Below are 12,599 nucleotides of genomic sequence, written 5' to 3'. Positions count from 1 at the left end.
GTAATTTAAATAGTGCATTACATTAGAATGGATCATATTAAAGTGCCTCAAAAAATGAATTTGGAAATGCTGATGGTGTTCTGTGCAGAAAATCACATAATGGAGAGCAGCGCCAACTTCTATCTACATCAAGAAAATGGATCCAATGTTGATTGGATCCTTTAGTTGGGGATCCAACTAATGGATCCTTTAGTTGGGGAACTTCTTAGCAAGAGAGTTGAAGGCCAGACTGTGGGGGAGTGTATCCCACTGAGCCAGCATATCTATGTATCACCCAGTTCCCTATCATGGTATCACTTCTGAATTTACCATCTTGGGAAAACAATATATCCATATTCTTGGACTTTGAGAGAGAATTCCTCAATGTAATTACACTCATCTACTTGGCTGATGAAATTCTTGACTGAACCCATTAGTGCAGTGTCCTGAAATTTTCTTCTTGCTCATATTAGAAGAATCTTTGTAAGAGCCAGCACAAATATGGGGGGAAAAACCCACAAAGCCCTAGTTTAACAAGTCCAGATACACATCAGTGATTTACTCCTTATCTTTTTTTTTTTTTTTACTCCTTATCTTGGTTTTGTTGCATTTATGAAGCATAGCTTTATTTCCCTAACAAGTATTTTCCTTTTTTGGTTCCCATTTATTTTATAAATTAAATCAATGCAGTGAGTGGGAAAAATCAGAGAGGGTGACAAAACATGAGAGACTCCTAACTCCAGGAAACAACAAGGGGTAGTGGGAGGGGAGGTAGGCAGGGGGATGAGGTGACTGGGTGACAGGCGCTGAGGGGGGGCGCGTGACGGGATGAGCACTGGGTGTTATATGTTGACAAATCGAACTCCAATAAAAAAAATACACACAAAAAAAGATTCCATTTAATCTACAGATCAAGTTATGAGAAATGCCATTTGACTGTACTGAATCTTCCTATCATGACACGAAATATCTTTCTATTTATTATTATTTTTATCTTTCATCTTGTAGTTTTCTTCATATATATCCTGTACATGTTTTTGGTATTTACAAGATGTACAAAACCATCATATTATCTTACTAATGTTAATGGTATTTTGTTTTTAATTTCAAACTACAATTGTTTATTATTTAGTGTGCAGGAAAATGATTGACTTTTGTATAGTAAACTTGTTACCTGCAATTTTGCTACAAATGCTTTATTAGTTGCAGGAGTTTTTTGTTATTGTTTTTCTGGGATTTTACAAACACACACATACATGCAAATAAAATATTCAAATAATCACTTTAGGTATGGTGTGCAGGCAGTTAGCCCCTCCATGTAAAACTCAAAATATTTGCTCCATGTGATACTCAAAATGTTGCTTTTGAAAGACAAATGAAAGAGGGCTTAGGCCTAGCTGACAGTGAAAAGTGTCTGAATGTTAAACTGAAATGCCTGAAAGAGAAGCTCCTGAATTTTTGAGCATTTCATGTGCTCATAGCCTAATTCTGCAAGTGATAGAATATTTGCACAGTTATAAGAATTCCCCATCTTGGTGCATAGTCCTCCTATGCTGACTCTAGACTTGACTGTGTGGCTGGCTTTGTCTACTGGAACAATAGCTAACAGGATGGAAACAGAAATTTGAAAAATGCTTGCATATTGGGGCTTGCCCTCTCTTGCTGCCCCTGAAACCCCAAGATCATCATGTGAATGTGCCCAAGCTAGTCTAGTGGAGGATGAGAGCCATGTGGAAGATAGCCAAGGCTTACTGATCAACAACTCTCCACTCTGATTGCCAAAGTGCCAGATGTAGGAGTGAGACCATGCTAGATCATCCAGCAACCAGTTGACCAGCCCACTGACCACAAATGCATGAAAGAGCTCATCAGAGACCAGCCAGGCTAGACTAGATCAGAAGAAATGTTCAACCAACCCATAAAATCATGAACAAAAAAATATAGTTATTACTTTAAGCAAATGAAATTTGGGGGTGGTTTGTTACACAGCCAAGGCTAAGTGACACTCATCAGAAAGTGGACCAAAAGAAGTTTTTTATTTATTTTTTATTTTTTATTTTTTTATTTTTTTTAATTGGAGTTCAATTTACCAACATATAGCATAATACCCGGTGCTCATCCCATCAAGTGCCCCCCCTCAGTGCCCCTCACCCAGTCACCCCCACCCCCGCCCACCTCCCTTTCCACCACCCCCTGTTCCTTTCCCAGAGTTAGGAGTCTCTCATATTCTGTCTCCCTTTCTGATATTTCCCACTCATTTTTTCTCCTTTCCCCTTTATTCCCTTTCACTATTTTTTATATTCCCCAAATGAATGAGACCATATAATGTTTGTCCTTCTCCGATTGACTCAGCATAATACCCTCCAGTTCTATCCACGTCGAAGCAAGTGGTGGGTATTTGTCATTTCTTTTTCTTTTTAATAATAAATTTATTTTTTATTGGTGTTCAATTTGCCAACATACAGAATAAGACCCAGTGCTCATCCTGTCAAGTGCCCCCCTCAGTGCCCGTCACCCATTCACCCCCACCCCCCACCCTCCTCCCCTTCCACCACCCCTAGTTCGTTTCCCAGATTTGAGTCTTTATGTTCTGTCTCCCTTTCTGATATTTCTTACCCATTTCTTCTCCCTTCCCTTCTATTCCCTTTCACTATTTTTTATATTCCCCAAATGAATGAGAACATATAATGCTTGTCCTTCTCCGATTGACTTATTTCACTCAGCATAATACCCTCCAGTTCCATCCACGTCGAAGAAAATGGTGGGTATTTGTTGTTTCTAATGGCTGAGTAATATTCCATTGTATACATAAACCACATCTTCTTTATCCATTCATCTTTCGATGGACACCGAGGCTCCTTCCACAGTTTGGCTATTGTGGACATTGCTGCTAGAAACATCGGGGTGCAGGTCCCGGCGTTTCATGGCATCTGTATCTTTGGGGTAAATCCCCAACAGTGCCATTGCTGGGTCGTAGGGCAGGTCTATTTTTAACTCTTTGAGGAACCTCCACACAGTTTTCCAGAGTGGCTGCCCCAGTTCACATTCCCACCAACAGTGCAAGAGGGTTCCCTTTTCTCTGCATCCTCTCCAACATTTGTTGTTTCCTGCCTTGTTAATTTTCCCCATTCTCACTGGTGTGAGGTGGTATCGCATTGTGGTTTGGATTTGTATTTCCCTGATGGCAATATGGGAAAATGCAGAGCATTTTCTCATGTGCTTGTTGGTCATGTCTATGTCTTCCTCTGTGAGATTTCTCTTCATGTCTTTTGCCCATTTCATGATTGGATTGTTTCTTTGGTGTTGAGTTTAATAAGTTCTTTATAGATTTTGGAAACTAGCCCTTTATCTGATAGGTCATTTGCAAATATCTTCTCCCATTCTGTAGGTTGTCTTTTAGTTTTGTGGACTTTCTTTTGCTGTGCAAAAGCTTCTTATCTTGATGAAGTCCCAGTAGTTCATTTTTGCTTTTGTTTCTCTTGCCTTCATGGATGTACCTTGCAAGAAGTTATTGTGGCCAAGTTCAAAAAGAGTGTTGCCTGTGTTCTCCTCTAGGATTTTGATGGAATCTTGTCTCACATTTAGATCTTTCATCCATTTTGAGTTTATCTTTGTGTATGGTGTAAGAGAATGGTCCAGTTTCATTCTTCTGCATGTGGATGTCCAATTTTCCCAGCACCATTACTGAAGAGACTGTCTTTTTTCTGATGGAGAGTCTTTCTCGCTTTGTCAAATATTAGTTGACCATAAAGTTGAGGGTCCACTTGTGGATTCTCTATTCTATTCCATTGATCTATGTGTCTGTTTTTGTGCCAGTACCACACTGTCTTGATGACCACAGCTTTGTAGTACAACCTGAAATCTGGCATTGTGATGCCCCCAGTTATGGTTTTCTTTTTTAATATTCCCCTGGCTATTTGGGGTCTTTTCTGACTCCACACAAATCTTAAGATGATTTGTTCCAACTCTCTGAAGAAAGTCCATGGTATTTTGATAGGGATTGCATTAAACGTGTAAATTTCCCTGGGTAACATTGACATTTCCACAATATTAATTCTTCCAATCCATGAGCATGGAATATTTTTCCATCTCTTTGTGTCTGCCTCAATTACTTTCAGAAGCGTTCTGTAGTTTTTAGGGTACAGATCCTTTACCTCTTTGGTTAGGTTTATTCAAAAGAAGTTTTTTAGACACGTGTTGTCAGGCATGGTAACATATGACTTCACCTTCTAACTACAATTGATGGGACCATGGGTTGGTCCATTCAGCACCGACAATCTATGAAGTAGCCCAAGCAGAGAAATCTACCTTAGAGTACTTCTCCAATATTGGATGCATACTGGCCAATCCATTCAGTTTGTTTCTCTCTTGGAGTTTGAATGCAAAGCCCTAGAGAGGGATACAGATAGTAGAGTGCTCCATGAGACGATGAACAAGCTGAGAAATAACAAAAGCAGAAGCCATAAGAAAGAAGAATCTGTGGATGATCTTCAATCCCTACTTGTTTATCTCAACTTTCCTTGATGGAGCAGTAGACTCACCATAACAGAATCCCAGTCAGTTCCACAATCCAAGGAAGCAAATGCCCAATCTGAGAAACAGGTCGATTGGGTACAGCAGCTTCTCAAATTTTAACAAGCTTGTAACAATTCATTCACTGTGAAAGAATCTGTTTTCCATCCTTCTCCACTCTGCTCTGTGCACTGGGAGATTGTCCTGTATGGACTGCCTTATCAGACTTCTCTTGTGCTCTGTCTTCCAACCTCTTGTGACCAATGGTAGTTGTGGAAGGAAGGAACAAAGCTGGAGGAGAGAGAGATGGGGGTATTCATTTCCAAGCTCCTCCTTCCTTGCAGGGCCTGCACATTTGGGCAGTGGTAGATTCTTCTGTCACAGGCTAAGGCACTCTCCGGATTCCTATACCTGTTCCATCCCTTGCCCCTTTGAGCCAAGGATTGATGAGTTACCCCCTGTTGCTACTTCCTCCCTCCCCTCTCCCCATCCTTTCTTGGTTTCCATTAGCTCTGCTATGATATTGTGATTTGTACTAAGAAATATACGTTTGGCATTCATCCTGTTTCTGGCACAGTAAACTGTGATGCTGAAGGACAGTATCACAAGACACTGAAATGGGTAACAAGCCTCTTTTCACCACAACTGGGTTTATGTTAATGAGATGACTTTTGGAGAGCAACTTAGGATGGGGGCTGGTTGCCTGGGGAACCAAACAGAACTAGAGGATTGAAACTTCCAGCCCCACCCTCTGACTTTCTGAGAGGGAAGAGATGTTGAGTTTCCATTCAATCACCAGTGGGTGATGATTTGATCAAACAAGCTTGGGTAATGAAGCCCTTCTAAAAAAGATGAAGTACAGAGAGCTTTCAAGTTGATGAACATGTGGAGGTTTGGGGAGGGTGATGCACTTGCAGAGGGCAGGGAAACTCCATGCCCCTTCTCCACATTGCCCTGTGCATCTCTTCCATATGGCTGCTCCTGAGTTATATCCTTTCATGACAAACTGGTAATCTAGTAATCAAAATGTTTCTCTGAGTTCTGTGAGCAGCCCTAGCAAATTAATCAGACTGCAGGGGGAAACTGTGACCAGCTGGGCTTTTTTTTTTTTTTTTTTTTTGGCTTCAGAGAGGCGGGAACAGTCTTGTGGGATCTGACACTGGTTGGTTATTTGTATCACCACTAATATTATTACCACCTTCCCTGCACCCCATTCCCACCCGACCCACCCTGGCATGTGACTGAGGAGTCCTCTGGCCCCTACGTCATCCGGACAAGGGGCTGGTGGTCCTAGCATCCTGTCTGCCCTGCACCCTGTGGCCACATGGCTTCCTGCCCACGCCCCAGCCACAAGACCCCCCTCAGTTCTGCAAACAGGCTTGTACAACAATAAATGGTGGGTTGAATTGTAAAAAAAAAAAAAAAAAAAGCCATTTAACATATGGGATCTGACACTGTGCTAGCTCCATGTAGGTAGTATCACAATGAAGTTGAATTGTAGAACACCCAGCTGGTATTAGAGTCTCATTTGGTGGTGAGGGAAAAAATCCTCATTCATACACTAGAATTGGGTTCAGATGCCCCCCATACATCTCCACACCTGTATAAATAGTCTTCATTAAACCCTCATCATTTAATTCCTTTGGGTGAGCCGGCTGCTTCTCACCAAGCTGCCACCCAAGACACACCCTGGCACTTACACTGGTTCTACCCATTCTAACCAGAAGTCATGCCTTTCTTATTAACTGTCATGCAAGAGGAAGCCACATTTCAAGAAAAGGAGGAAACATCATCGTTTACCAACATGTGGACGTGAAGCACAAAACACAAATGCCACTTCCTCTTTTGTCATTTAACCACTGCTATTTTTTTATTTTTAAAAATATTTTATTTGTTTGTTTGTTTGACCCACTGCTGAGCCACCCACACATCCCACCCTTTTTTTTTTTTTCATTAAAAAATTTTTTTTAACAGTAGGCTCTATGCCCAACATGAACCTCAAACTCAGGACCCTGGGATTAAGAGTCACATGCCCTACCAACTGAGTCAGCCAAGTGCCCGTTTTTGCCTGTCATTTAAAAATAGTTGTTTCGGGATGCCTGGGTGGCTAACTCGGTTAAGCATCTGCCTTCCATTCAGGTCATGATTCCAGGGTCCCGGGATTGAGTCCCACATTAGGCTCCCTGCAGGGAACCTGCTTCTCCCTCTGCCTGTGTCTCTGCCTCTCTTTGTGTCTCTCATGAATAAGTAAACAAAATCTTTAAAACAACAACAATTGTTTCTCTAGGGCACCTGGGTGGCTCGTCAGTTGAGCAGCTGACTCTGGATTTCTGCTCAGGTCATGGTTTCAAGGTCTTGAGATGAGCCCTGCCTCTGACTCCATGCTGAACACAGAGTCTCCTTGAGATTCTCTCTCTCTCCCTCTGCCCCTCTCTACCATCCCCTCACAGCTTGAGTGCTCTCCCAATCTCTCTCTCTTTCAAAAAAACAAAAAACAGTTGTTTCTCAGCAAACTCCCCACACTTTGTAATAGTGATATTCCATAGAAGCATTGGCTGGAAATGGAAAATATGGTGAAGGTGCTCCACCCTGCAGAAACAGAGTTGCAAGAACTGAGCAGAACCCAGTGTGTATGCTCTATCAGAATGGCAGCCTAGACGTAACACTAAAACAGTACTAGTCAGCACCTGGTTCCTTGGAAATCAACTTAACTTTCTCCTTGGAATATATAGTTGACCCTTGAACAACACAGGAATGAACTGCATGGGTCTACTTACATACAGATACAAATATATATATGTATATATACACACACACACACACAAACACACATATATACATATATATGCTATGCTATATGTATATATACATATATATATGCTGTCCAGTACTGCAAATGTATTTTTCTTATGATTTTTGTAACATTTTCTTTTCTCTAGCTTACTTTATTGTGGGAATGCAGTCTATAATGTTTATAACATGCAAAATGCAGTCTATAATGTTTATAACATGCAAAATAGGGGATCCCTGGGTGGCTCAGCGGTTTAGTGCCTGTCTTTGGCCCGGGGCGCGATCCTGGGATTGAGTCCCGCATCGGGCTCCCGGCATGGAGCCTGCTTCTCCCTCTGCCTGTGTCTCTGCCTCTCTTTCTCTCTCTCCCTATGTCTATCATGAATAAATAAATCTTAAAAAAACATGCAAAAGGGATCCCTGGGTGGCGCAGCGGTTTGGCGCCTGCCTTTGGCCCAGGGCGCGATCCTGGAGCCCCGGGATCGAATCCCACGTCGGGCTCCCGGTGCGTGGAGCCCGCTTCTCCCTCTGCCTGTGTCTCTGCCTCTCTCTCTCTCTCTGTGACTATCATAAATAAATAAAAATTTAAAAAAAAAAACATGCAAAATAAGCAATAATTGCTTACTTTATCAGTAAAGTTTCCAGTCAACAATAGGCTATTAATAGTTAAGTTTTGGTATGTCAAAATATACACAGATTTTCAACTGTGTGTGGGGGGGAGTCAGTGCCCCTAACCCCCATGTTGTTCAAGGGTCAGCTGTACTGTCACTTTTGTTTCAAACAAACCTCTTATGCCAAGTGTACTTGCTACCTGTGATGATTTAACATGGCCCTGTACAGGCGGCAACACAACATTCTGACTTTTTTTTTTTAAGATTTATTTATTTAGAGAGAGAGAGAGTAAGGAGAGGGAGCAGCAGAAAGAGAGAGAGAATCTCAAGGAGATTCTCAACTAAGGATGGAACCTGAGATCATGACCTGAGCTGAAATCTAGAGCCAGACACTCAACCAACTGAGATATCTAGGTGCCCCATCATTCTGATTGTTCTGAAAGGCTTTGAACTATATACATTTTTTTAAATGGTTGAAATGGTGAATTTTATGTCGTGACTTTAATCTTTTTAAAAAGATTTTATGTATTCATTCAAGAGAGGAAGAGAGAGAGAGAGAGAGAGAGCACAAGCAGGAGGAGCACAGAGACAGAAGGAGAAGCAGGCTCCTCACCAAGCAGGGATCCCAACACAGGCTGAACTGTAGGACCCTCGGATCACAGCCTACGTGGAAGGCAGATGCTTAACTGACTCAGCCACCCAGGTATCCCATGTGACTTTAATCTTAATAAAAATATAAAGAGATAAAGAAATTCCTGGTCCCCTTCCAAGTTTAAACAGGGAACCTGGTTGACCTGTTTGGATTTTGGCAAAATTATATTCCTTACCAAATGGATTTTGTTGGACCTTATTTTCCATAAGATCCAGACAATTTTGGCCTTATGTTTTATCTTTATGGTGATTGTGTAGTGACCACAATGTGTGGGAAGAGCAGGATGTGTTGTAATTCATGCAAAAATTATGAATATTAATTCCCCAAATTTCATAACTTAAGCTTTCTAAATTTTATTTTATGTGAAAATAAATTTATAGGATAAGCTGAGGAGGTTTCAGAATTACATGTAATGCTCTTGAGAAAATTTCAGCATAAGGAGTAAGAAAGTGTAATTGATGAAAATTGGTGTACTGGCTCATGAAGCTATGGTCTTCATTCAACGGACAGACAGCCCATGGTGACCTGCAGGAAAGGAGCTGAGAGAGCAAATACTCTGACTTCACTGTCCTCCCAATTTCTGATAACCTGTTGGTGTTTCCCATTGGCTAAACCCAACAGCAAGCCAGAAGCTAATGAAGTCTATCATTATTCTCCAAAGATGTCAGGATTGCAGGCAGACAACTGCATGCATTTGGAGGACTCAGCAGAAGGCACCAGCCCACTCAGAAAAACAGAAAGAAAAAAATCTAAAAAGTTTGATGCACTGAAAAGATGTTCATAATGTTACAAGTGCAAAAATAAAGATTTCAAATGGTTCACTTTCATGTTTATTGAGTCTCTCCCTGCTACTACAATGTAAGTCCCATGAAAGGAAAGACAATGTACATCTTGCTTAGCAACATAGTCCCAGTTTCTAGAAAATAGAGACTTAATAAATATTCATAAGATGAATAAATGACTTTGTGCAAATCCCTTAACATCTCCAAGACTCCCGAGTTTTCTTATCTACATGTTGCTGGGTGTTTCAGCTGGACAAGAGGTAGAATTTAGATGCTTTTGGCAAACAATCAGGATATACCCTTACAACACTTCCAAATACCTACCTGAACAAGCTGATACTCATGGAGGTTTTGAGAAGAATCCATGGAATGAAAAAGGGAAGAGACAAAAAGGTGGAGACTGTCCATGTATCCAGAAGACCTTTGTGGTTACTTGGAGGCCCCTTAAGTGAAGGGATAGAATGAGAGGTGGTACCATGTTTATGAGTCAGAAGTGACTCTGGGGATGCCTGGGTGGCTCAACAGTTGAGTGTCTGCTTTCAGCTCAGGGTGTAATCCATGGGTCCTGGGATCAAGTCCCACATCAGGCTCCTTGAGGAAAGCCTGCTTCTCCCTCTGCCTGTGTCTCTGCCTCTCTCTGTGTCTCTCGTGAATAAATAAATAAAATCTTTTAAAAAAGTGACTTTGTGCCCAAGTGCAACAGCTCTGGGATCCAGGACACAGTGGCAGACCCATGCTGGGGAGAGAACCTGCTTCCTATAGCACAGGTCAGGATGAGTCTCAGAATTCTGTGGACTGGACCTGGCCATGGGTGAGGATCACTGTGTTGAGTGGATCAGATGCTTGGAGAAAGCCTGTGATGAACTTTGACAAGGAGATCAAAGTAGAGAAAGATGAGAGAAGCACATCCTGAGCAGAGATGAGATGCCCCACAGCACCCACAAACTCCCAAGGAAGGTTTGTCTGAGAAGTAGGGAAGAGGACAAAACACAATCTGAGATCCTGTGGTAAAAAAAAAAAAAAACAAAAAAACAAAAAAACAGATACATAAATTAAGCCAGTCCACATTTGCAGTACAGGTAGAAACAGCTTGAGAGATTTATTTTTTATTTTTTAAAGATTTTATTTATTCAGGAGAGACACACAAAGAGAGAGGCAGAGACAAAGGCAGAGGGAAAAGCAGGCTCCTTGCGGGGAGTCCGATGGGGGACTCGATCCCAGGACCCCGGGATCACAGCCTGAGCCAAAGGCAGATGCCCAACTGCTGAGCCACCCAGGCATCCCAGCTTGAGAGTTTTAAATCATGGATTTGGATAATTTCATCAAAGTTAGAAATTATTCATGAAGTAAGGTCACAGAAATGAGACAGCACAAAAATTAATACTGATTATAAAGTGACAGAATATTTAGGGAGAAAAGTGGTGAGTTCTTTCGCACATTGTCCATTACAGGGTTTCAAAGAGAAGTCATCCCCACCCAGGATAAGCATTGGAAATGTCTCCTTCTGAAGCTTTTCATATTTTTTAAAGATGAAAGCACTTGATTAAAGGCATACTTGGAAATATAAACACCATTACATTCTAGGAGTAATAAAGCCAAATGATAATGGGAAACAACCCTTAAGATCTTTAAGTAAGATGTAAGTTTTATCAAAATGTCTAAGGAGAATCATTTGAAACAAACATTTTAAAATGCAGTTCAAGGGGTGCCTGGGTGGATCAGTTGGTTAAGCATCTGCCTTTGGCTCAGGTCAGGATCCCAGCATCCTGGGATCGAGCCCTGCATCAGGCTCCCTGCTCAGTTGGGGGGGTTTTGCTCCTCCCTCTGCCCGTCTTCCCTGCTTGTGTTTTCTCTCTCTTTGTCTCAAATAAACAAATAAAGTCTTAAAAAATAATAATAAAATACAGTTCAGAATCTCATTACAATGAGCTGTGAGCAAGTATCTAAGTGATTAATACAACTTTCTTTTTCATATTTTGTGGTCACGGGGATGGAGCAAAGTAGTCAATAATGTTGATGTCTGTCGTTAATCTCCTTTTTGGGCCAGCTGTCTGTTCTCTAGACTGGCCTCAGATGAACAGGAGCTATAATACACCTCCCCACCACCAGGAGGGTGGCACACAGCCAATAACTGACTGACACAGGGATATGAAAGGCTGGTCACCCTGCCTCAAAGGGGGACCGACACTGAGGTGCAATCCAGGCGTCAGAGCTCACGTGGGATCAGCGGAACCCAGATCCCTCTCCTACCACATCCTGCTTCCCTCCCCTTCTCTTTTCTCAGAGCACTCCCTCAATAAATTACAGGCACCAAAATCCCCGTCTCAGGCTCTGCCTTTAGGGAACCTGCCCTAAATCACCCATTGTCATTTTATAGCTTGTAATGGAATTATCATGCAGTTGTTCTTGGAAATGTGAAAGGGGCCTGTTTCAGTTGCTGGCAAGAGCAGGACATGATTTGGAAAACCAGGAAAATCTGTCTTTCAAGGGGTGGAATATCAGAACGCTGTCCTATTACTGTGCACACTCACAATCTACTACTGGTCTCAAAAGCACTTAAATAGTAGACTTTTTGAATTTAGCTCAAAGTTATTCCTTACATCATTGTTTATCCTGAAAAGTTGGAGATGACACAATTCAGATCAAATGCGTTATGACACATGTATAACGGACCACCACACAACCATCAAAACAAAACAATGTTTTAAAAGGTTTGTTGTTGGGGTGACTGGGTGACGGGCACTGAGGGGGGCACTTGACAGGGTGAGCACTGGGTGTTATACTATATAACAAATTGAACTCCAATAAAAATATACAAAAAATAAAAGTAAATAAATAAAAGTTTTGATGAGCTGAAAAGATGTTCACAACCGGACAAGTGCAAAAAAAAAAAAAATGCAGATTTGAGAAGACCATAGGCATACTTGTTCTAGCCTATCCTCAGGTGGGCATGAGACCTCTGGCACTGTCACATTCTGGCTTTCCCTTTACATGTAGGCAGGTGCAACTAACAGAGTATTATTAATATGTGTTTTTAGTCAAGGGGTACCTAGGATGTTGGCCCATTTCCTGAAAACTAGCTGTAAATCTGCCCCCAGACAGTCATGATCAGGGCCAGCACATGGGAGGAGAGAAAGAAGAACTCATCTCAAGCACAATATAATAGAAGACAATCCCTTGAATAAACAAGATAAATACTACATCAACACAACATTTCAAAACATCAAAAATCAATGCAAAAAAACCCACAATAAACCAAACATCCAAAATATC

The 12,599-nt window shown here is 41.6% G+C and overlaps 1 protein-coding gene across 1 annotated transcript in view; it reads right to left on the bottom strand.

Annotated features, from left to right (window-relative positions):
* Positions 1-12,599, bottom strand: part of LOC121494674 (putative adhesion G protein-coupled receptor E4P) — a 66,102-nt gene that overhangs the window by 49,642 nt on the left and 3,861 nt on the right. Inside the window, exon 2 of the mRNA XM_041761373.1 lies at positions 384-504. Coding sequence (XP_041617307.1) covers positions 384-504 — 121 coding nt within the window. The remainder of the gene's footprint in view (positions 1-383; positions 505-12,599) is intronic.

Source organism: Vulpes lagopus, chromosome 7 (assembly GCF_018345385.1).
Source record: "Vulpes lagopus strain Blue_001 chromosome 7, ASM1834538v1, whole genome shotgun sequence".
NCBI classification, from domain to species: Eukaryota; Metazoa; Chordata; class Mammalia; order Carnivora; family Canidae; genus Vulpes; species Vulpes lagopus.
This window is presented reverse-complemented; position numbering and strand designations above follow the sequence as displayed.